At 33.3% G+C, this 24,481-nt stretch overlaps 1 protein-coding gene across 1 annotated transcript; it reads left to right on the top strand.

Moving 5' to 3' along the window:
• The first annotated feature begins 892 nt into the window (after nucleotides 1-892).
• Nucleotides 893-23,331, top strand: LOC110092072 (syntaxin-71). The gene is made up of 9 exons (XM_020816432.2): nucleotides 893-1,260; nucleotides 1,388-1,513; nucleotides 8,243-8,408; nucleotides 20,073-20,158; nucleotides 21,171-21,239; nucleotides 21,321-21,365; nucleotides 21,460-21,522; nucleotides 21,607-21,683; nucleotides 23,032-23,331. The coding sequence occupies exons 1-9, from the start codon at nucleotides 1,099-1,101 to the stop codon at nucleotides 23,045-23,047; spliced, it is 810 nt and encodes a 269-aa protein (XP_020672091.1). The 5' UTR covers nucleotides 893-1,098; the 3' UTR covers nucleotides 23,048-23,331.
• Nucleotides 23,332-24,481: the final 1,150 nt, after the last annotated feature.

Raw genomic sequence — 24,481 nt, 5'->3', positions numbered from 1 at the left:
AGTCCTTCCTAGTTAGGGGCATTCACCTTTAATTTGATATCCAAATTCAAACTACAAGAGGCACATGCCTAAAGGGACCATAGTGAAGGCTTCATCAAATGCGTTTATCTCCAACTCACAAGCACACTCATCTAAAACACATCATTTGCCCAAAGAGAGTCACCACTCATACATAACATTTACTTTCATGGACTCGATTGGCCAAAGGTGTTCATCATGGAGAACTCGTCTAAAGCACTTAATCTCATGAACTCATCTAAGGCACTCGTTGATGAGAATTAATCACATCCATAGGGCATACACCAGAGGAATCCTTAGCCACATTTGTGATATATGACCATGAATATACATTTCAGTCTATTCAATGTGTTTGCACTAGTTTGCGCTTATCCAATAATGCATTATGTCTCTATTTTTCTAAGTTTAGCATTTTACCAAATAAGATATTAACATGCATGTTTGAAACTTTGTCATTTTTATCATCCATGATAATTATTTTATTTTTTAGCCACTTTGAGTACTCTCTCTCTCCTTTTCTCTTGTTCTATCTAGCTAGACTTGTTACAGGTCTAGATATCACAGACAAATAAATTTAAGGGGATTTACATACATACAGACATAACACTTTATTTTATGTTATTTACATATATCAAATCTAAAATTTTAATATTAAAATTTTATATGAATGACAAGAATGTACTATTAAAATTTTAAGTGTTAATATTTAAATAGCATAAAATAAAATGATAGGTATATAAATCCCCATAAATTTAAATTCAACACTCAAATTTCAAAACATATAATTAAGAAAAATAAAAAAATATATTAATTAATTAATTTTGTAAACCCACTAATTATTATTCACACTAAATAATTTCTTGGGTTCATCGTTTTACTTCAATGCTCCAAAAATAACATGCTAGGCAATCTCTGCTGTTCGTCGGCCTCGTCGCCTTTTGGCTTGTTTGCAGGGCTGCCCTCATTTCTTCTCCCTACCGCATCTCTATTGTCTGCTTTGGCCTGAGCGGACTCAGAACGGTAAGACTCATCAGGAAGAAGGGAAAGGTGCCCCGGAGGAAGAAGATTTAGGGAGGAAAAATGAGCGTGATCGACATATTGACCCGTGTTGATTCGATCTGCAAGAAATACGACAAGTACGACGTCGATAAACAGCGCGGCGACGGCGGGAATTTCTCCAGCGACGATGCCTTCGCCCGCCTCTACTCGTCCGTCGAAGCCGACATCGAGGCCGCCCTAAGTGTAATCCCGCCTTCTCAACCCTATCCGCGTCGGCATTATCATCGTTGCTCCCACTTTCTCCTGAGATTTACTCTGATTCTTCAATCTCGTCCTCATTGCTAGCTGATCGGAGGATTTTTGTCTGCAGAAATCGGAATTGGCGTCTCAAGAGAAGAACAGGGCGGCGGTCGTGGCGATGAATGCGGAGATCCGGCGCACCAAGGCCAAGTTACTCGAGGAGGTCCCCAAACTGCAGAGATTGGCGTATAAGAAGGTACACTTGCTATGTGCTCACATATTCGTATTGCTTTACTCTGTTCCGTGGAGATTTAATGATTATATGTATATATATTTAGTTCCTGGATACTGCGGCTTTTTTTGTGAAATACCATTTTGTTGCTCTGTTGTCACGAATGAAAGGGCACTTGTCTATTCTGTAATTTTGGATCTTAGAATTTGGAAATTTTGATGATTATGATAACCATACGGTATCATTATGTGTCATTCAATATAGTTTTGAGAGGGTTTACAGCAACGTAAGCTTAGAAATTTCATATTAATATTAAAGGAACTACTCAACTATATGCCAAAAAGCTACTATATAGACGATTTCTGTAATGAAGTTAATTTTGATAAAGAGTATAAAACAAATAAAATGTCTTCTTTGATTTTTATTGATATTGAATAAGCATACTATTGAGACCACGAGAATTGAGTTGGTGGGCATTAAGGAGAAAGTTTGTGTCAATGGTATGTTGAAGTTAAAGAAATGTATAGCAGTAAAAATAATTGTGGAGTGACCAAAGAGTTTCCAATCATATTAGGATTACATCAAGGATTAAATTCATATCTTTTGTACTAGTTACGGTTTTGTTTATGAGCATATTAAAAACGAGTCACCTTGATGTATGATTTTTGTAGATTTCATGGTTCAAAGAAATGAGAACTGTTTTGATATTAAAGTCTGAAGAATTAGGAAAATTTATTGGAGATGGAGGAGCTTATAATTGTTGTAATACATATTGAGTACTTTAGATACAATTCACTTGAGTGTGATCTTGATAAATATAAGTCAATGTTGTTGAAATATTGGATATGTTAGGCTTACCTTCACTCTAACATAAAAAAGAAAAAAGAATCTATAGATAAGCATATATCTTCTAGAGTTAAAATTGTGAAAATGGCGAATAAACTCATGCGTATTGTGCCATAAGATTATATTATGAAGCCTAAAAGTGGATTTTATAAAATGAGAAGCCAGTTATGCTTTATGAATTAGAGTGTTGCCCACAAGTAAGTCAATAACCCATTTGAGTAAGAAAAAAAGTGAAATATAAAGTGCATGTGTGGTAAGACTAATAAGTTTAAATATGTAAAGTAGTACTTATTGAATTTGAATTGAAGTGTTGGAACACCATTGAGATGCTTTAAAGTAGAAGGAAATTAGAATAATTTGAATGTAGATTAAATCTATTGTATCAATTTTGCTAAAATGAAAAATGGAGGTCATCAATTAAAGAGTGCTTTTAAAGGAATGGTTTACAATTGATGATATCATTAAAGGATTAGTGTTAAATGATTGAAATTGAGCGAGGACACTTATGTTTTGTCGTTGAGCATTTACACAATTAAAAAAAATATAAGTCCAACCATTGATGAATCGTTTGATAGATTTGAATTTAAGTATAAAGAATTCTCACATGAGAAAGATTGTTATAATAAGCAGAGATAATTAAGATACGACCGGTAAAACTATAAAATATAAAGTGAGATATGAACTCTTAAATGGACGGAGTTTGGCGCATATTAATGAGGATTTCATAGAACTTAGACTGAGATTGAGGTGGTTTAGAGTTATATTATTTAGGTAGGTAGCATCAATAAGATGTGGACCTAACGAGTTTGAAATGGTTTGGAATAAAATGGGTAGGCCTAAGCTATTATTGTTTGAGCTTGTTTAACAAAAATATTAAATTAACATCAACACCATTTGTAACTCTTATACTAATGAATGATAAGAGATGATTATAAAGGTCAGGGGTGCAAACGAGTCGAGTCGAGCTCACGTTTGGGCTAGTTCGGGCTCGGTTGTCAACGTAGTCACAAGCTCGAACTCGAGCTCGGTCTCGAATCGAGCTCATATGGTGAGCTCAAACTCTGTTCATCAGAGTTGCAGCAGGCTTGAGCTTGACTCGTGAATTTGCCTTACCGGAGAAATTGGAATGCCTGTTCGACAGAGACTGGGCTCGGCTCATTTACACCCCTATAAGGATGATGCCAAGTAGTCTGGAGCAATGATGGATGTTAGGCTTCAGCCACATGATGCTTTAAAAGATATAATATGTTATGTTTTAACATTGCCTAACAAATCATTGATGCAAGCAATGAGACTACAAGCACAATAATCTTACATTCTCTAGCATGTTTTTTTTCTTGTAGTAAAGTTATTCAAGTGTAGATTATTGATGTTGTGCAAGACATCTACTTCCAATTACCAATTTTGAGTCTTTGTTTATGTTAGTTTAGTTGGTATTAATTTATAGAATAATTATACTTTACCACTTTCGATTCATTATAACGTGTACATAGCCTAAATTTGGTTTAGCAATATGTGCTTAACCCCCATGTACTTCTAATTAAAGTATTATGTTTACCTTTAACATTCTATTTGATAGAGAGAATTAAGAGGATGTTCATCCATGGATTAAATATGTAATGTGACAATAGGCTGCCACAATCCCTTCCTTGCTAGAATTAACCGTACACGCCCTTTTCACTTCCCCAACACCCACAATTAGGCAATTGATGTCAACTTCCTCTTTGTCATCTGTCACACCATCTTCCATAATTAACGTTACCTCCTTAACCTCTCTGACAATGCCTTAGCCTCTTCGATCTCTTTTTCCTTTACAGCTTCAAAGTTTTTTTCTCCATTTGTGTCTCTAGACTAAAAAAATGAATATTTTCTACATCTTTGCATCTTCTCCTCTTCTTCCCTCCGCCTTCTTGCAATAAGTATATTTGTTCAACTTAAGCCTAAGAACATCACATCAAAATTTAAGTTTGACATGCTCTGCAATAAGATGAAGATATCATCTATCTTTAATAAACGGAAAGCTTGTAACATTGAAGCATTGCTTTTCTTTTAGGCTCAGCTTTCCAAAGTAGTACCATCGATCTTACTCTACAAATAAGAATTCTTCCCACCCCTAGAAGAATTGTTGCAATCTATTGTTAGAGTGATGATATTCTAGATAAAATTTTATTTATTATTCGGATCTTTAGGAATTAGCTTTATTTAGACTTATTCTTATTTTCATGAAGATTATTTTGTAAATAGTCTTGGAAGTAGTTTAAAGTTTTATTTTGTACAACCATTTCTATAAATAACACTATAAATAACATCTTTTTTCTTATAAATATAAAAATTTGATGAATGGTATATTGGGTTATAATTCTATGAAAATTCATACTCATATGAATGTTTTGTGATTCGAGGATATAACAATCTATGTCATGAAGATTCATTGCTTGATATGGTTAATAATGTTTTGTTCCCATTCTATATTTTACTTTCACAATTTCGCTACATATAATGTGCTAGTTTGGAGAACAAGTGGAGTTAGGCTAAACTGGAAGAAACTAGCTAGGTCTGACTTAACTTGGTTGGAGAAAGTTGTGGTGGAAAATAGGAAGGAGATTAGGATGATAGTTTTAATTCAACTTTCAAAATTAAGTTATTGAAATTCAAATTTAAGTTTCAATTACAATTCCAATAGAGAATAAGTTTAGAGGTTTTGGTGAAAGAAATGAAGAGGAAATAAACAAATAAATTATGGAAAGCATTATGGAGGAATTTATGCAGGATCTTGTGGAGGGAAGGTGATGTCACGGGGATTTATAATTTACAATTGGTTGAAATGGAATAGGGTACATAGAGGGAGGAGATCATATGGGGATGACAATTATGATTAAGTAAAAATGGACACATATCTAGGGACTATTGTAGCATGAAGAGAGTAAAACAAAGATAGACCATGTATTGCGCATAAAAGGAAAAAAATAGGTGTAGGGTAGGGCATCAACTATTTTTATAACAATGCATAATCTCAAAAGTGACTTAATGAACCATGGTTTAAAGATATAGATTGGATCATGGAAAGGGAAGATTATGGTAATTGGGTAAATGAAACCAAGGGCTTTTGAACAAACCATTGAAAATTCCAATGATATCATAGCATAGATGAAAAATTCCCTACATGAAACTGGGCTCTAAAACCAATTTACTTAAAAAGGACAACAAGTAAACAATTATGGATTTTCAAGCATTGAATCACTAAGATAATAATCCACTATATAGAAAGAATAGGGGAGATAAAAAAAGGTTGAGACGATAACAAGAATAAATGCCTCATAGGTGGAGATGCATGATCTAGAAAGGGTAGGAAGAGATTCACAACAAGAAGAATGATGGGAGAATTGATCTCCAATGAGAATGCCACGGCCAACTTCAATTACAACTAATCCTACTATTTATAGTAGCTAAAATTTACTTGGACAATCTAAAACAATTAAAAATAAGATAATGAGAAATACATAAAAACAGAAATTGAACATAATATTTTCAAAGAAGAATGACATGATCATGACAAAAATAGGAGCCCACTTTACCCCCATTGATAATTCATAAAATCCCATTTCTTTTAAAAAAAAAAAGCACTTAGAACTAATTTGCTCATAATTCCTTGGTCATTGTTATCTTGTTATCTAAGATGATGAAAAAAGTTACATTCCCACCATAAATGATGACATGGTGAGTTTACCATCTTCCTTTTCCCTCCAAAATCTAATTTTTATTCTTCCTAGAAAACACTTACCACATCCTCCCTCTCCTCCACCTCTATGAAAGCAGTGTAAGCTCTTCATATACCAATGGATTAACTCCTCTCACACTCAAAAAGCAACAAAATATATCTTCTTGCTTCCGTTTACAAGAAAAGATTGACCTAAGAAAGTATAATAATAAATAGATGTATTAAAAATACAAGAAGAAGACTTTGTTGTGCACCTTTCTTTTCCTTTATTTCTACTTTCTTTTCTTTCTCGCTTAAGGAGTGTTATGCGGGGAGAGATAAATACAACAACAAAGAAATTTTCAATTATTGTTCTCATGGAATAGGAATTAGAGCTTCAATATTTTTTCAGAATTCTAGAAATATTGGTGGTTGTTTTGAATAGGATTTTGATAGCATAATTTAGTTTGGAATGAAAGTTGTTTATAGGCTTGAGTTGGCATAAATACATCAAGGTTGTTGCAGGAAATAGAATAATAGTTGTCTTTGAGCATTGGGATACTACGAGGAGAGGCACACAATCCTTTGGAGCAATTTAATGGGTATTGCGGGTGTTCGCAATAATGAAAAATAAATGATTGTATATCCTAGAATTAGTTTGTATTTGCATGCACGGTCTTATGAGATTTGAGGGCTTGCAGGGTTGGAGTCTATACAAAAAAGAGATGGAGCTTGCAGGGGTTTATGTCGTGTGGTTATAGTTATGATTAATGATATGATTAGCTATAATAAGTTTTGAATGAGCACTTTTTTGGAGGATTTTTAGGAAATTTGGTAGGCATTTGAATTAAATGAAAAATTTGATTTGAATATCAAATTTGAAAGTTTTTGTTTAAAGATTTGTTTAGGAAGTTCTAGAAAGGATTGAAGTGAATGTAATTTTGAAATTTTGAATAATTAATTGAGGGGCATAATTAACGTTTAAGTGAGCAAATAATTCATAGAATAATATGCGACTATTGGACCATTTTTTATCTCAATAAAAAGAAAAGATGGTATGGAAGAGAGATAATATGGGACTAAAGCAAATAATTGAGAACAAAAATTTAAAATTGCAAGAAATTGGGGGAAAATCCAAAAGCATTAGTAAATCGCTTGTATTGAGTGCAAAAATAGCGTGATTTTGATCTTTGATAATAAATTGATGCAGGCTGTGTAACAAAATTGTGAAAATATAATAGGAAAAGAAACAAAGGAGGTACCAAATAGCAATTCACCAAGTTCTTGATTCGAAGTCTGAGATTGATAGTTGGATCCTCAAGACAAGTTTTTGAATCTTCAAAACACGAAGGAGGTATGAATTATCAAGGATCTGTAAGTTGATTAAGTTGTATGGAACCATAACTCAATAATGGGGTTAGATTAAATGCCGTAGAATTAAAAATGCAATGCAAGACATCTACTTTCAAGTATTAGACTTATGTCTTTCTTTATGTTAGTTTATTTAGCATTTATTTAATATATCATGTTCATGTTATTTCCCTTATTTGTTGTTTGATATTTGTTAGGGTTAAGATAATCAATTGCCGTTTGTATAATCTTGTTATTTTCTTATTATTATTATTAGGGTTAAAATATCCAAGAATTTTATAGCTATTATTATAAACAGTAGTCCTAGGTTACAATTGAAAATGATTGATGTTGAAATAAATATATGGCTTTTTTTAGGCATGCTTTTTCAGATCCATTCCTTCCTTTCTTATAATCCTGAGGTTCTTTCTTCGATCTTATCTTCTTTTCTCTTTCTCGTCTAAGCGCTCGCTCTTCCACTCTGCTCAATAGCCCTTCTTTTTTTATCTTTCATGTTCTTCCTCTACATCACATTATTCTTTTTCCATTAAATGAAGCAATTTAATGGTATGGTTCTATAGTTTAATATTGTATTTCAGTAGATTTGTTAATGATAATCATGCATGAATTAGACTACCTTAATATTGCCATGGTGTTACAGAGTGTAAACTTCTCACATTGATCAAACAACATAATGTTGTGATTTCATAGTCCAATACTTTATTCAGTAGATTTGTTAATTATAACCATCCTTTGTATATTCCAAATTCATTATAGACTCACATTTTCTTCATTTGATTATATCTTATTTTGAATCTCCACGCTTGTAATGCTAGAAGTGTTTCATGCCTTATTTACAGGTTAAAGGGCTTACAAAAGAAGATCTTGCTGCACGAAATGATATGGTTCTTGCATTGCCAGATAGAATTCAATCGATTCCTGATGGAACTTCAAATGGAACCAAACAAACTGGAGGCTGGACAGCTTCTGCTTCTCGCACTGAAATTAAATTCGACTCTCCCTCAGGCAACTTCCTGTTGACCTTTTTATTTCTCCTATAAAATTATTACTAATTCCAGTCTTTTAACTATTCACGCTGAAAATTACATCATTATATTAATAAAGTTTTTCCACTTTGTTGTTTTCCTGAGGCTTTTATTTGACTATCTTTTTCAAGTATATTTTTGTCCAAGTGCAACTTTATGTTTAGCTATTTAATACTTGAAATCTAGCATTTTTCATTATGTTGAGTGGCATGCAAACAATGAAATATTAATTTGGTTATTGAAACTATTTTAGATAATGGGTTGAACAAATTGATTTGTGTACCATGCATCCTTGATCCGCTTATAAATGAATATGATCATAAGACATGCATTTAGATTAGGAAAAGTTACATTTGAAGTAGTCTTATATGAAGAAACTCAAACTACTATTCTAAAAAGTAAAGCAAACTCATTAAGAAATATTATCATCTTGGTATTAGATATTTAATATGTTTTTAATCCATTAATTTGTTTGAATTCTCATTAAAAATTTTTAACATAATTTTCAAGTACTTCTTTCACCAAGTTATTACATATGTGCAACTTAATGGATAGGGTGACTTAGAGATTGTGTTTCTTAATGGTGATCATGTGGTGGTTGCATCATGTTCTCATTAGAAACATCCTTTAGGTTGTTTATAATTCAATAAGGAATCCGTGTTCATTCTTCATTTTCCTCTTAAACAAAGCTCAAGTTTTTTTGAAAATCATGGCACATGGGAGTTTATGGGGAATTTTTAGTACTTTAGTTGGTTGATATTGGTTATTGATATTCTTGAGCATTTTTATATAAATTTCACTAGATAGCTATTTGTTAAATTTTGAATATTATTTAGTGCAAACAATTTCTTGATCATTGATTGACATATATTCTTGGATATTCATTCAATTATGAATTTTTGAATTTATAAGATGCAGTCTTTTCGTAATGAAATTATACGTGTAGGGTTGTTTGTTCATCTTGTTCATGTGATTTTGTAGTTGAATCAAGAAGGCTAAAATGTTTTTCTAAATTTTTTTTGGTAAATTACATCTATGGTGTGCTTCACTTTGGTACATCATGTTTTTGTAAACGCTATATTTGAGTTCCTAGTGCTTTTTGGTATGTCACTTTGGTCGACCAGCTTAGCTTTTGACCTTAAAGTAATAAAAACAACCTATAGTTTATTAAAGTTAGCCTTCTGTCCGCTCATGTGATTAAATACATGAATATTTGTTAAATGTTGGATGTTGACTTCTAAAAATGCCCAGTTGGCCTTATAACAAAGTAGTTCACCTCCATATTCACATCAAAGCCATTTGACCTTCAATCAAAAAGCATGAACAAAAATTATCTAAACCCTTGTTATTTATCAAAGAACTAGATTATAACACCCCAACATGTAAAGACTATGGGGTATTTCCTAAAAAAATCTTGTAAAATAAGATATATCTGAGGCCATTCAAGAAGAAAATTTCGAGCAAACAACATGAACATATTGTGCAAAATCTCCTACATGGCTATAATATTGCTTCTAAAAATATTTGTAAGAAAAAAAATTGGTTATGAGAAAATCCTAAATTTAAACTCATTTAAAGGCTCATTTGAAGTCATGAGAAGAGAATACTTGCTGGTTGCGTTGCTTAGCCTCTGAATAGAAATTCTCACCTTTAGAAGAGTCAATGTGCTTGACAATGATGAGGAGTTGCAAAGACAGGTAGAAATTCAAACATGATCTATGTGGCCCGTGGTTACAGGTGGAAATTTTATTTGAAATTTGAAACTCGTTCTAAACTTGCTTGCATTTTAAATCAATTTAGAACTGAATCAATATATTTTGACTTCAGTCATGATTCATAAATTAACTCAAATATTTTTCTGGTCAAATCTAGCTCACAATGGCTTGCTCAAAATTTAATTTGAGAATATTATTTATAATATAATTTATTCCCATTTGAAAATCAAAATGCTTGATGGTTCAATGGTTTGTGAGGCAGTGAGTTTTCATGATTTATTGAAAGGTCCTAGGTTCTAACTCTTTTGGCTAGCCTAATATTTATTTGTTTTTGGCCTTAGGTGAAGAGATGATGTAATATTTTATTTTGTAATGGTGAAAAGTTGGAATTAAATTGTATAATTTTAGTATTTGGTTTTTGTTTGATTTAAAATGTATAATTAAGATATTAAAATTTATTATATTTTTATTTTCTAATTTAATTTTGAGATTTGAAGTGAAAATTTGAAATTGATTTGTTAATGATTTAACTTTAGATTTTTACTAATTTATTGTCATTTATGGGTTTATCCATCATCTTGTGCATGTGTTTTAGTATTTAACATTTTTCATCATTCAAATTTTGACTCTAAATGAGTTAAATTAAATGCATTCAAGTGACTAGATTGGAATTTTGAGTTAAATAGAATTGATTTCGAGTTGGCTCATAAGGAACATCATTTCTGTTTATCCATCTTGGTTCAAATAATATTTCGCTATTGATTCTAGCTCGAATTAGGCAAAATCGTATCATTTTAAGTTCGAGACAAATTTGACTCGCTCAAACTCGGCTCGATGCGAACCTACCCTACGGACATGATATGTGAAGGAAATTTTATGAATTGGTATAATATATGATGGTTATTACTAGAATCTTATTTAAAGCACAAAATTAACCTCAACGTTCAAGTGTATGATTTTTAAAAATATAGATCGAAGTGAAGCACGTCTTAAACCATTGGGACCTAGATGTAATTTGCCTAGTTACTTTTATATTCCGTGTTTATCAGCAAGGCTAAAAAACCCTTATATTTATAGAAATGTATGTTTGCTTATCATTGGCCTTGAAATTTTTTATTCATTAGATTTACCTTTTTCTCCTCGAGGATGTGGGCACAAATTTGTATATCCTTGTTCATTTGAACTTATGGTTGAAATCAGCAATGCTAAACCGCCCATTTATTGATTGAAATATATACTATGTTGATCTTTTATAATGGAATTTTTAATTAATCTGATATATTATTTTTTTCTATGTGACTCTGTTTCCTAATAGTGATCATTTGGTGGTCATATATATCAGCATGTCTGCATCGTGCATCAATGTCAAGATAGTTTAGTATCAACATTATTACTCTTGTCTAAATTATTTGGGATTGACTTTATGAGTCCTCGTTTTCCTTTCTTTCCCATTGAGTGCTACTTGAGTTAATCTTAGTCTCCACAAATCATTTTGCACTACATCTGTCCATGTAACTTTAGGTCCATCTCTTCTCCTGCCTAGGCACCCTTTTTATTTATTTTTTTAGTGTGTATATTTTTTTAATCTTTCATTATACATGTCTAAATCATGTATATATATATATATATATATATATATCCTTATTTTCAGTAGTTGTTTCTATAATCATATCTCTTATATAATCATTCCTTAATTTAACTTCTTAATTTTGTCACACTTCTTAAATTTCTTTTTTTTCTTAGGCTCAATTTAAATGTCAATGAGTTTTTAACTTCTCAACATTTTGATCCATAAAATATTTTTGACATAATTGCTATTTTAAAATTTACCTTTAAGCCTTCATGATATTTTCTCTTTTCAAAACTCTTGTGGCACTTATCTATTTTAACTATTAAGTCTTAACTCTAGAAGTCATATCCTCATTCATCTATAGAGTATTTGGAAAAGACCAAAATGGTTCTTTAACTCTTTATGAAGAATCAAAATAATACTCAACTATATTAAATGATCATTTTGATCCATCAAATCCTTAAAAAGGAACTAAAATAGTTTCTTGGTGGGACTATTATTGTTTCTCTTTAAAGTGTTAAGGGATCAAAATTATCCTTTAATATAGTTGGAGACCATTTTGATATTTCATAAAGAGTCACATGACCATTTTGGTCTTTTTCTCATATAGTATATTCAAGATGCTTAATTCTGTCACACATAAATATCACCTTATCTTATAACAATATTGAATGATAATTGATAATATTACTCCTACTAAATTTGTAACTTATATACTCAGCTTTTGTTCTATTAATTTTAACTCAATATATTAATCATATCGTCCATCGTTGTAATTCATTGTTCTAATTTTTTACTTTTTTCGATGGATATCTTATATATTAGAACTACATTATCTGCAAAAATTATGCATCAAGGCACCTTGTCTTGAATATTCTTTATAAAAACTTTTAGAACCAATAGAAAATAATTTTTACTCAATGCTAATACTTCATGTAAACCTATTGTAATTGAAAACCCTTAGCTCACTTCATGCTATGAATAATCATCAGTGCTTCATCATGCAATCTTTGATAATATTAATATGCCTTTGATTCACTTCTGTCTTAATGCTCACCAAATCAATATTTGTGGTACTCAATTACATGTCTATCAAAGTCAATAAAAATTATATGAAGTTCATCTATTTTGTTACTTCTCCATTAATTGCCTAAACAAAAATAGCATTCATAATATATCTTTTCAATATCCTTTGATAAGTACTTTTATCCAAACTAGTACACATACACAACTTAATGGATAGGGTGAATAAGAGGTGTTTTTTAATGGTGATCCTTTGGTAGTGATACTTAAAACTAAAGCTTATTTGGATTATAAAATTTATAGAGCACTGATCATATTTTTATTGGATGATTTATTATGATGTTAATTAACAAAGTGTTGATTATTTTATGAACTGTATCAATTGTAATTGGAAAGGAACTAGGCTCTTTTAAGTGAATTTGATCTTCCTGCTAAAAAAGGGTGTATCCCGTGCACCGTCTATCTTACTTCCGTATAATCAATTTGCATGTTATGACTAAATAGGTGATGTAGAACATACATGTAAAGATGTGTTGCTTAAGGAATTTGCACGCTTAATATTTAGAGAACATAATAATTATATCTTTTAGTGAGTTTAACGATGTGATAAAATACAAAGAGCGGTAAAACAAGCTTAGGCCAAATCACATGCGTAGGAGTTAAGATCGTAAAACAGTCAATTTAATCTAACGTTGCATATATGGATAGTTTTCAACAAGAGATCCCAATGTTAACAATAAGATTAGTTACTATGCAAGGATCCCTCAATCAACTCTCTAGATTACTAAGTCTTAGTGGAGAATAGTTGATATGATCTTCGTGAATCCAAAAATAACTATAATTGAGAAGTAACTAGGAAGATAAGAGAGTTAGAGGAAGAGTTTTACCCAAAGAAGAAGAAGACCCGAAGCTCCGATGTCGATGTGTGGCTGTTTCTGCAGTTGGACAGCAATCAGAATCCTTTCACAAGTTCGGAGAACAATGGGGATGGCGCAGGATTTTCCGGACAGCAACTACAAAAGCATGGTCAGCAGCTTTGGTTCCTCGGATGGCTGAACAGCAACAAAACTTCGGCTGGAACCTTGGGACAGCAAGAGGAAAAGCTGGGACAGCAATTTCCAGGTCCGGAGAAGGAGGACAACCACTGTAAACGTCCACAATTTTCTGGACAGCAAGGGGGCTGTAGGAATAGTCCTCTAGTAACATAGGGGATGGAGTTTGGAGAGTTAACCAAGAGGAGGGAGGAGGGAAAGGGGGCCGGTTAGGGAAAGGAATAAGAGAAATTTCTGTGATCAGATTTCTTTTGGGTTTGGGTGTGGGGTTTTGATTTGCAATTTTGAATTTCAAATCAAGAGAAAGGAAGGAAGGTATCCCAAAATGATGGGAGTATTTGATGTTCATAAGAAGGTAGGATTTAGTTGAGAAAGAGAAAGAAGAAGAGGGAGCATGAGGGCGGGGGCATGGAGAGAAAGGGGAAGGATTTGGGGAAAGGAATTAAGGCTTGCCCTTTTAGGAATCCTAAATTGAGGAGGAATCAAATCCAATCTAATTCAAATTTGACTTGGATTGGGATTAGGCAACTTTCCTAAAATAGGTATCCTTAATTAGGAAGTAAATCCAAATTCATTTGATTTGAATTTTGGGAATTTGAATTCAAGGCTAAATCAAGGGGCTAAAATAGGAAAGTGATGTAGTGGATCGTCGGAAGATTCGACCTGCAAGAAGGATTTGGGTTTTCCCAATCCAGGGAAGAAGAAGAAGAAGAGCTCAAAGGCTAATATTTCATTCAATGAGCTTCATCTTTTACATTAGCCAACTATTTAAAGAGGAAATATAACTATCTAGACTAAGGAAGGTAAACTAGTCCCTAAGCATAATAAAAGCTAAGATGTTCCTACATCATTCTCCCCTGGTGTCAAAAAGCTCGACTCCGTCGAGACGCATTATTAAAAGGGAGGTAAAGGTAGCAAACAGATTCCTGGATCAAAAATTCTGCGTCTTTTATACCTATCCGCAAGCTTGTTCATCATTCGATTGAGCTCATTTGGATTTCCACCAATTTGCAAGCCTCTTACCTCATATGCCACTAGCCCATGGAAGTATTCAGTGATCAACTTGTTTCATGATAAACTTATATTTTCCTTGTTATTTGAAGCTGCGTTAGAAGTGTTATTTTCCCATCTTGAGCAAAGATAGATTCTTTGACGAAGCTGATTACAATTTTTATTTATAGACCCAAGAGCAGTAACAACAATATTGATAATATCCCCTTCTTTCAGCCATTGCAGAGTGTCCCAGTCAACCTCCTCCCTAATGAGAGCCTCCTCATATCGGTACAGATCCAATGCTCTTAGCCATTCAAAGACACGATTAGCATAAAAACCCTGATTACCTGCATTAGGTTTTGTTTGACCAGGAGGAACATATACTATATTGGTGTAATCTTTATCTAAGAAATTGTTTCTATGAATATGTCACATCTCTTTACTCAATTTTGAGATGACAGATAGACTTAATGTATATTGGACCAATGAAATCTTCTCTGATACAATCAACTCTGTGCTTAGATCCAATTGTTCAAAGGAATGCACTCCCCTGCCAGAGTCGAGCATGAGAACAATGACCTCTGAAACTTCTAGGGCACTGACGGAATGGCATTTGTTGTCAATAATTACAGGGGGCCAAACGATTAGCTTTTTCTGTACAAAACAAACAGCCTCCACATCTGGTCCAACAAATTTGGGATCAAACCTATCAGTGACATTACGTCGAGCAGCTTGTGCGCATTGCGTTGGATCAGCTTTGTAAGTCGAATTTAAACCAGGTATTTTCACATCTGCAGTGGAAACGTCCTCAATATCAACATTTGTATTCACCAGCTTCACGTATTTGTTCTTACCACCAGTGGTCTTCTTCTGTGAAGAATCGGTGGATGGATTGGCTGGAAGGCTTCCCTTCTGCATCGGATGACAACTGCTGCAGGCCAATATGGATGAAATCTTGTCATCCGCTGATGGTGATTCATGTTCTGTGCAATATAGCAGTGAGTTGCACAACGCTTTTGGCCGGAGTTGTGAGGAAAATAACCTCTGAACTGCTTTGGAAGAACTAGTGCTTGCATCCTCAAGACCAAAAGGTGGTGGAGGAACATGGGCCATAAACCCAAAAGGAGGAAGACCATCAGACCATCCTGGAATTTGCTTTCTCAAGGACAAAGATTCTACATCTTTCTCTATCTTAGGCTCAGCTTTTGCAGCTATTGACTGTTGCTTCTCCAGATCAAGTTGCAGATCACCAATGGAAAGGAGCATCGCGATTGCTCTGGGCGTCACTGTCTTCGCCATCCCTTCGGAGTTGATCAAAGCAGCGAAAGATAGAAGAATTGGAGAGGCTTGGTGAACGCCAGGTGCGGAAACGCGCTCGTCGCCAGGCGTTGAATTGCGCTCGTCGCCAGGTATTGAATCGCGCTCGTCGCGAGGCGCGGGATCGCGCTCGTCTCCAGGCGCGGGTTCGCGCACTCGTCGACAGGCGCGGAATCGCGCTCGAATGCGGAAGTGAGTCGTTGATTAGCGGAGGCCGATGCGGATGGAGTAGAGGAGATCGGAGGAGAAACAGAGGATGCGGAAGTAGTCTGTGGAGGCGGATGCGGAAGCGAGTCATTGGGCAAGGGATGTTTGCGAACTTTGCGATCAGGCGGAGGATCTCGCCATCGCATCGAACGCTCGAGCTGTGGATACTTCGGTGGCAGATCACGCCATCGGAGAGGGAGCTCGAGCGGAGGATATTCGTCAAGGACGGTGGGAGAATGGCGGGACTGACGTCGTTTGCGAGGAGAGGAAGAGGAGAGTGAAGAAGAAGAGGAATACCTCGGTATGGTTGCCGACGACATTCTCATCTTCCTGATTGCCCGAAGGTTTTCGCGAATCCGATCAAGGTTTCTGTCTACCCGATCGAGCGATTCCTTCGATTGAGCTTGATAGAAGGCGATCCGGCTTTGAGCATCGTCGACAACCCACCTTTCTTGACGTCGATCGTCGTCGACCGTCAATCTTGTTTTGCGGCTTCGATCGTCGTCGACAGCCGACCTTCTTCCGCAGTCCATCGATCTTCACAAGCTCCAAACTCTGATACCAACTGATGTAGTGAATCGTCGGAAGATTCGACCTGCAAGAAGGATTTGGGTTTTCCCAATCCAGGGAAGAAGAAGAAGAAGAGCACAAAGGCTTCAAAGGCTAATATTTCATTCAATGAGCTTCATCTTTTACATTAACCAACTATTTAAAGAGGAAAATAGAACTATCTAGACTAAGGAAGGTAAACTAGTCCCTAAGCATTATAAAAGCTAAGATGTTCCTACATCAGAAAGGGGTTTGAATGGATGGAGGAATTTGTGGAGCTCATGGGGAAAAGGGGTGGCCGGCGGCATGCTTGGAGTAGGGATTGATTGGATGGGTTTCCTTAAGTGATCTCATCTAAAATTAGGAGGAATTAATGAGTAAAATATTTCTCTTAATTTTAATTTAAAGTTATATCCAAGAATTGAATACTTTCATAATATAGATTATGTTGATTTAGGAAAGATTTCAAAATATGAATTTGTAATCAGATTTTGAATTGGATTTCCTTCCTAATCTTCATGCTCTACTTTGGAAAGAAACTAACAGTTGATTTGGATCCATGGGAGGGTAAGGCCGGCGGCTAACTAGGGTTAGGGCTTTGGATGTGGCAATTTGAAGATGGAGAGTAGGAAGGCCGGCGGCTGTGAATAAGGGAGGGGATCTTGTTGAGGTTGATCGGCGGCTTGATGACTTGAAGTGGTTGGCGGGTGTTTGGGGAAGGCGAGGTGGCCGAATGTAGGGGAAAGGAAGAAACGATAAGAAAATACTACGAATACTAACTGCGAGTCCCGGAATTCACCGACGGCAGACGGGTGATGCGTGACCCTCTCTAGGGTTTCTCATCTCAAGAACTCACAAAGAGATCAAGAACCAGAAAGCTGAATTTTCATTAATAATCATTCATTCATTAACCTCATAAGAGGGAAAAGAGGGCTATAAAAAGGCTCCATACAAGAACAAAACAAAAGACCAAATTACCTCTTGGGGTTACATGCATCTAGTCCCTCAAGTGAGGGTAAAAATGAAAAAGAATATTAAAATAATAAAATTATAATACATCAATCAGAAATAAAAGTGTGAGCGTAGCCGTAGATCTTCGATGTCTCCTCGTGCTAGAATATCCTGTTGATGTCCTCATCAATAGGCATATAAAGAGAAATGTCATGATGACACTTTTTTTGGGGACATTTAGGCCAATTAAGGCAGACTCACACACACATTGCATATACAAGACTCGAAACCAAGACTTCTTAGTTGTTAGCCTAAGCTCCCAACTAATAGATAAAGGGAGTTGTGTGCCATGATGGAAATTTTCATTCTTAGGTTTATATATATATATTTCTCTCTTTCTTTTCTCCAGCTTAGAAAATGCCGCTAAATTACCTTCATCTCTCAACAATGGCTACATTAAAAGTTTGGTAAAATGAGTGTAAAATAGGTTCTAGTGTTCTTTAGTAATTCTGTAGGATACGGTCTGCCATAAGCAAATTTGTGGCATGTCAGATTTGCAGTTTCTGATGCCATTTTTTTTTCTTTTCAATCAGCATTCTTTTCAACCTCCTATTCTTATTTAACATGAAAACAATAGAAATGTCCAAGTAGTTTCAGATGGGTAGATATTTTATGAGATTTTAGGTGGATATATAGTTGGAACAAAATAAAAAATTAAGTACATTTTTATTTGATTTCTTAAAGATCCTTTGTGCGTACATGAGTAGATATTGCTAAAACAATAATTAATCATTGGGTGTTGTATTTACTTGTAAATTTGTTTTGAAACATTTGTTGTAGCTATTTGATATTTTATCTTTAGGTTGTTAACTTCAGATGATCGATGTTGCAATCAATTTGGTTTGTTTTACAATCAAAATTTAATAGACAATACAAGGCATATGTGCTATTGCATGTGAATTTGTGCTACCCAATTAATATTTTCAAGTTGTAGCCTAAAACTAGGGGTTCAATTTGGATTGGGTTGGATTGGTTTCATTTGAAAGTGGTACCTAAATGGAGTTTATTTGGTTCCATCATTTTGGGAGTAACAACCCACCTGAATTGCCTGAGAACTGTACTGAATCAAACCACGTTTTTCAGTTCTACTATACTTATTCAGTTCTGGTGTCCAATGAACACATTTAGTCTTAACATTATTCTATGATTTGAGTATTATCGAAAACAAGAATGCTTCAACCTTTGATTACATTCTCAAATTTCCACAATTCAATCTCAACAAGAATGTAGCAATTTGAGCTAAATATATAAAATTAACTTACAAAATAAAATTATAGGTGCTTATGTTTTTCAGCATGCAGCCAACAAGAAAAGACGTCTCTTCAAACCATATAAAACTCGTATATTTATATTAAAATTATCAAGTATGCATTTGGGAATTTGACTCTTCCATTGAAAATTTTAAAATATTTTAAACATGAGTTTCACGAACTTTTAGGTTTAGCTTCAAGTCAATTCCCAGTTAATTGACTAGCATAATCAAGAACCAATCCTATTTATTTGTTTTGATTATTTTTGGAATTTGATTTGAATCATGACTTAAGAGAACTTACTTAAATTGGTCATTTAAGTTTGATTCTTTGATTCCATGGGTATATTTTTGCATGTCTCTAACTAAAGCTCATCAACCACTGAATTGCATTATTTACTATTCATTTTCGTAGATCATATCAAGCTAAAGGTTTATGTCTTTGTTGACACTTTACCAATGACAACGTACTGTGTTGTCAGTGTGCTTCAAAACGATAATGTGAAAAACAATGTGGCATTTTCTTAAGTGCATAATTGACAAATATATTAAGTCCTCAGGTATTGACAATGTCATGTCATGCCTGTAATTGCAGTAAGATAGGAATGTTGTTTTGGAATTGTGTATTAAAGCCAATGGTGTTTTGGCTACTTAGGTGGTTCTTTTGTGCCTAAAATTCTTTTCTTGCATCATGTGATTGCTGATTTATTTACAACAATAAATTTCTTAAGGTGTCGCAGTATAACTAAATGCATATTTGATGCACTTCGTAAGAAGCACCTGTAAAAGATTATTTTAAGATTCTCAATAGCAGGACAAATGAGTGCTATTTCTTGAATCATCCCTTGTTTGTTCTTCACTGCACAAAACTTTTTAGCTTTCTAGTTTCAGTGAGAGTTTTGTGCATGCCGCATGTTTTCTTATAAGATTAACATTTTTTTCTTCATCTTCTTTTTAGATGGAAGTTTCGATGCTAATTACTTTCAGCAGACAGAAGAATCAAACAAATTTAGGCAGGAGTTTGAGATGCGCAAAATGAAACAGGTAAGTTTTCCTGCCCATGTCTTTCATGCTTTCTTACTTTTTAGTGCACTTTTATGGTTGTACCATACCAAAGATCTTTATAGTTCTCTCAATGGATAAAAGAAATCATGCATCATCAATTAAATAAAAGAATTATTAGTAACTTAGTATAAATATCGTGGTTCTGGTTTCCTTCCCAATTGATATTTTACATTGAAAAACTGTATTTATGCTTACAATATTTATCATATCCTTCTTAGATGGAGAAACCATGCTACTATAATTAATGCATCCGTTCACACAATTTTGTTGTTATTTTTTCAGAAGTCGTTAGTTTCAAATTGCCTCCTTATTTTGTTCTTAGGCTCTGATTTATTTAAGTGTAATGAGAGAAAAAGGAAATAGTAATGGTAAATGAATTGAGTTGAAATTCTTCTTGATTGGTTGACTAGAGTTGAAAATCTTTGGAAAACCAATTTACCTTTCTTGTTTGGTTTAAATGAAAACTTAAGAAAATAGATTAAATCTAATTTTACCCCTTTTATTTACAAACCAAACACTTAAAATGAAAATTATTAAGTAGAATAGAATCCCTTAATTCACTTAAACCGGTAGAGCCTTATTGTCATTGAAAAGTCATTCAGAATGAAACATTTATTCTTGAAGTTCTATGAATTTAAAGGTAATACTAGTATTTTAGTAAATTATACAATCTTAAGATCAAGATGCTTTTAAATTCTATTAATTAACCATAAGGGAGCATATTGAAATATGCATGTTGATCATGCAAAAAATTGTATGCATGTTGAGGTTGAAAAATCCTTTTTCAGGTGTGTATTAGCCTTCTTGGAGACGTTATTTATTTTGTAGTATAGTGTGTCATTCAATCTTTAGTACTTTAAACCATTTTGAATGACTAAATATGATGTAATGGAGGTTAGTTCTATAGGTTATAATTATTACATGCTTGCAGCATGACTTCCTTCACTTTGAAAATTGCTTTTATGAAATTTTTTTTTTTCCATATTTGCAGGATCAAGGCTTAGACACTATAGCTGAAGGACTGGATACGCTGAAAAACATGGCCCATGATATGAATGAGGTTTGCTGTCGATTTCCTACTTGCTATTGCTTTTTCCAATAAACCAGGAAAGCTTTTTTCTTAATTTGTTTTCATTATCAGGAATTGGACAGGCAAGTGCCTTTGATTGATGAGATTGATACTAAGGTGAAACTTCCTTCTTTTCCTCTTTGTCTGACTGCTTGACTGGAATCTAGGTAAATGTATTAAATGTTTATGGTTTTGTTTACTATGTCTCCAGGTTGACAGAGCCAATGCTGACTTAAAAAATACCAACGTGAGGCTTAAAGATACCATAAATCAGGTGAGGCTTTTGTGTTTCCCGGACTCTCCATATACAATTGAACTTCCACTTTTACTCTGCTAAGGTTTTTATGTTTTCTTGCAGCTGAGGTCAAGTCGCAACTTTTGCATAGATATTATCCTGCTTTGCATTATACTCGGAATTGCTGCTTATCTTTACAAGTGAGCCCTCTTTACTCTGAATTCCCCAGAATGAGTTGCACTTTAGTTTGATTTTTGAAGTTCACCTGCTATTTTGATTGCTTAATATGTAGGGATTCATAATTACCTTGATGTTTAGCTCATTTACCTCTTGATAGCATTGTTTTTATGCCAAATAACATTCTATTTCATGCTCAATTTGATGTTTCTCTATAAATTTTTATATATATATTTGTGACTCGTCATTCTCCATTAGTGTTTGTTGATTGTAGCATGTGGTGCTAAACATATTTCACAAATATTTTTGCACAACTTTTATCTTTTTTCTTGTCAGTCCACCCATCTTACTTAGTCATTCAGCTCTAATTCTATCTGCATGCCTAATTCTTTTTTATCATGTACATGTTTAAACTACTAAGTTTATTTTCTATATCTTAAATAAATGTTATTTTGACCATTCATTGAATATTATAATATCTCCATTTATCTTTTTTTAGTTTTTGCATAAACCATCTTTTATTTTAGTCCAATTAACTTAGCTATCAGTTGTTTTTTTTTACTATCCATAATTCAAATTTATACAATATTACCTAATAACAACTTTGTGCTGAACGTATCTAATCAAATATGTACTCATGCTAGATAGCTTAGCTTGAATATAATTTTATGCTTAAAATTATAATTGACAGCTTCTATCATGAGGCTTTGAAAGAAATATTTTTCAGAAGAAGAATTTACTATACTTTTGAAGTATAATATATTAATACGTGAATTTGCAAAACTAAGTCGAAGCTTGGAATGTTGTCTAGCTTTGTCATGTCTGCTGTTTGGTTTTGCTTTTCAGATATTGAGAGTACAGTGAAATTTCGATTTCTGAAGTATGTGCAGCCAAACTAAGCATTTTGTAATTTTAGTAGTAGCCCAGGGTTCATTTCGCACAATCTTCTCACTGCTTTGCTTTTCAAGCCTTTCTATTTATCAAAAATTCTTATGATATGAAGTACTTATTTATAATTAAATTTATTAAAATGTGATAATTATAAGATGCTAACAATTATACAATAATAGTTTTTAATTTTTTTTTTTTTTATTAACTATTGTACAACTCATAGTTACAATGAAGCGGTCCCAATTGGATCCTAAATCTACCAATGGTGCCAAATTATTTTCTTGCTGAAGTTTGTCTATGTCATGAGAGATTAGTCTATGCGGATAACAATCAGAATGAGCCATATGAGTGATATTGAGCCGTGAGCTTAGATATCTGAACGGGTTCTGCTTCCGCATAGAGTAATTTTTCCTATGTCATGCTGTTGTCTTGGATTTATGTTTTCTGGCTTCTTCCTAATGATGTTGTTCCTCGGTGCAGTGTATTGAAGAAGTGAGATGCTTTTGAGTGGAGCATTTGATCTGTGTGCCAGCCTGAGATATTCTTATGTACATGAAAATGTATCATCCCTTCACATTCCATATTTTGTTGCTGCTATGAATTTAGTTTGAGCTGTGTTGACCTTTTTACCACTCTTTGTGTTAACGTTATGATGAAGTTGTAGATTCTTCTATTGTATTAGTCTGATTGTGTTATAGGTATTGTTGATGTATTCTGTGTAAATCTTATTTCAACTTTGAATGAACCTTATTCAAACTTGCAATTCAATTATTTTATATATTTTACTAATAATGTCTTATTTAAACATTGTTTGAATTTTAATTGAAAATTCTTTCATATAAAAATGATTAATATTCCATTAGGGTTCGAAGAAAGTTCGATGATGAGTAATTTTTTTAATCAAATATTATTTTTAACATTGATCAAATTTTATTCTAACTTTATTCTGGTTAAATTTGAAAATTAATCCACTCTTTTTATGTGGAATATTTTAGTCCAAAGGAAATTTTGGTCATAAATGAAACAATAAATTTATTTCTCAAATTTAGAATTTTATGGCCATATAAACTAATATTTAATCAAAATTTTGTTACCATAAATTATATATATATATATCAATTAAAGTTTGTAAACACTCAATATCAAGCTCGTTAAAAGCTCGATTAATATTTAATACAGAGCTTTTGAGTAAACTTGTTAAAAATTAATTATATCTTGTTATAAATCCTTTTTTCATATATTTTCATATAATTTTAATTTTATTATAAATTCTTATTTTTATTAAAAATTAATATAATTTTTATGTTATAGAAATTGTTTATGAATAAAAGGCATTTATTCATGTTTGTTGGATTATTTATTTGAAGAATTCATAAACAAATTTATATATAAGAAAAATTATTTTTGAGCTCATTTGTTTGTGAACGGGCTTAGCACGAAAATACTTCTTAAATATGTTCATGAATGAATTCTTTTGGTAGCTAAGAAGAGCTCGCTAGATATATTTGCAAACAGGTTATAGTAGCATTGATAAGGCTCGTTTGTTAAGCTAATGAATATATAAAAAATAAATCTTATTATTAATTCAATAAGACTAATTTCAGTAATTTGTTTAAAATTCGACAAACAAGAAATGAATCAAATTGGATCATTCAATTTCATTAAAGCTACGTTGTCTTTATTTAATTGAAGTCGAGACAGAGGGCTCCCTTTTGGACTCCTAAGCGTAGCCCTTCGACTCCCCTCTTACATCCATCGCGCCTTCCTCACAGTCGCTAATCACTCCTTCGACTTCTCCTTCGCAATCGAAACACATTGCACCATGTTTGCCACCTTCCCCTTTGCCTTCCATACATATCTCTCTCTCTCTCTCTCTCTCAACATATAACATCAGGGATGTTTGGATGCACCTGGAATTTAATTTAAGTAG

Source organism: Dendrobium catenatum, unplaced genomic scaffold, assembly GCF_001605985.2.
Source record: "Dendrobium catenatum unplaced genomic scaffold, ASM160598v2 fragScaff_scaffold_1400, whole genome shotgun sequence".
Lineage (NCBI taxonomy): Eukaryota > Viridiplantae > Streptophyta > Magnoliopsida > Asparagales > Orchidaceae > Dendrobium > Dendrobium catenatum.
Note: the sequence above shows the minus strand (reverse complement) of the source record. Positions and strands in the feature narration are given on the sequence as shown.

Excerpts from the sequence above, each read along its gene's own strand:
- LOC110092072 (XM_020816432.2), top strand. The coding sequence starts at position 1,099 with ATGAGCGTGATCGACATATTGACCCGTGTTGATTCGATCTGCAAGAAA. Across the intron at positions 21,366-21,459 it reads TTGATGAGATTGATACTAAG|GTTGACAGAGCCAATGCTGA; the intron begins GTGAAACTTCCT and ends CTATGTCTCCAG. Across the intron at positions 21,523-21,606 it reads TTAAAGATACCATAAATCAG|CTGAGGTCAAGTCGCAACTT; the intron begins GTGAGGCTTTTG and ends GTTTTCTTGCAG.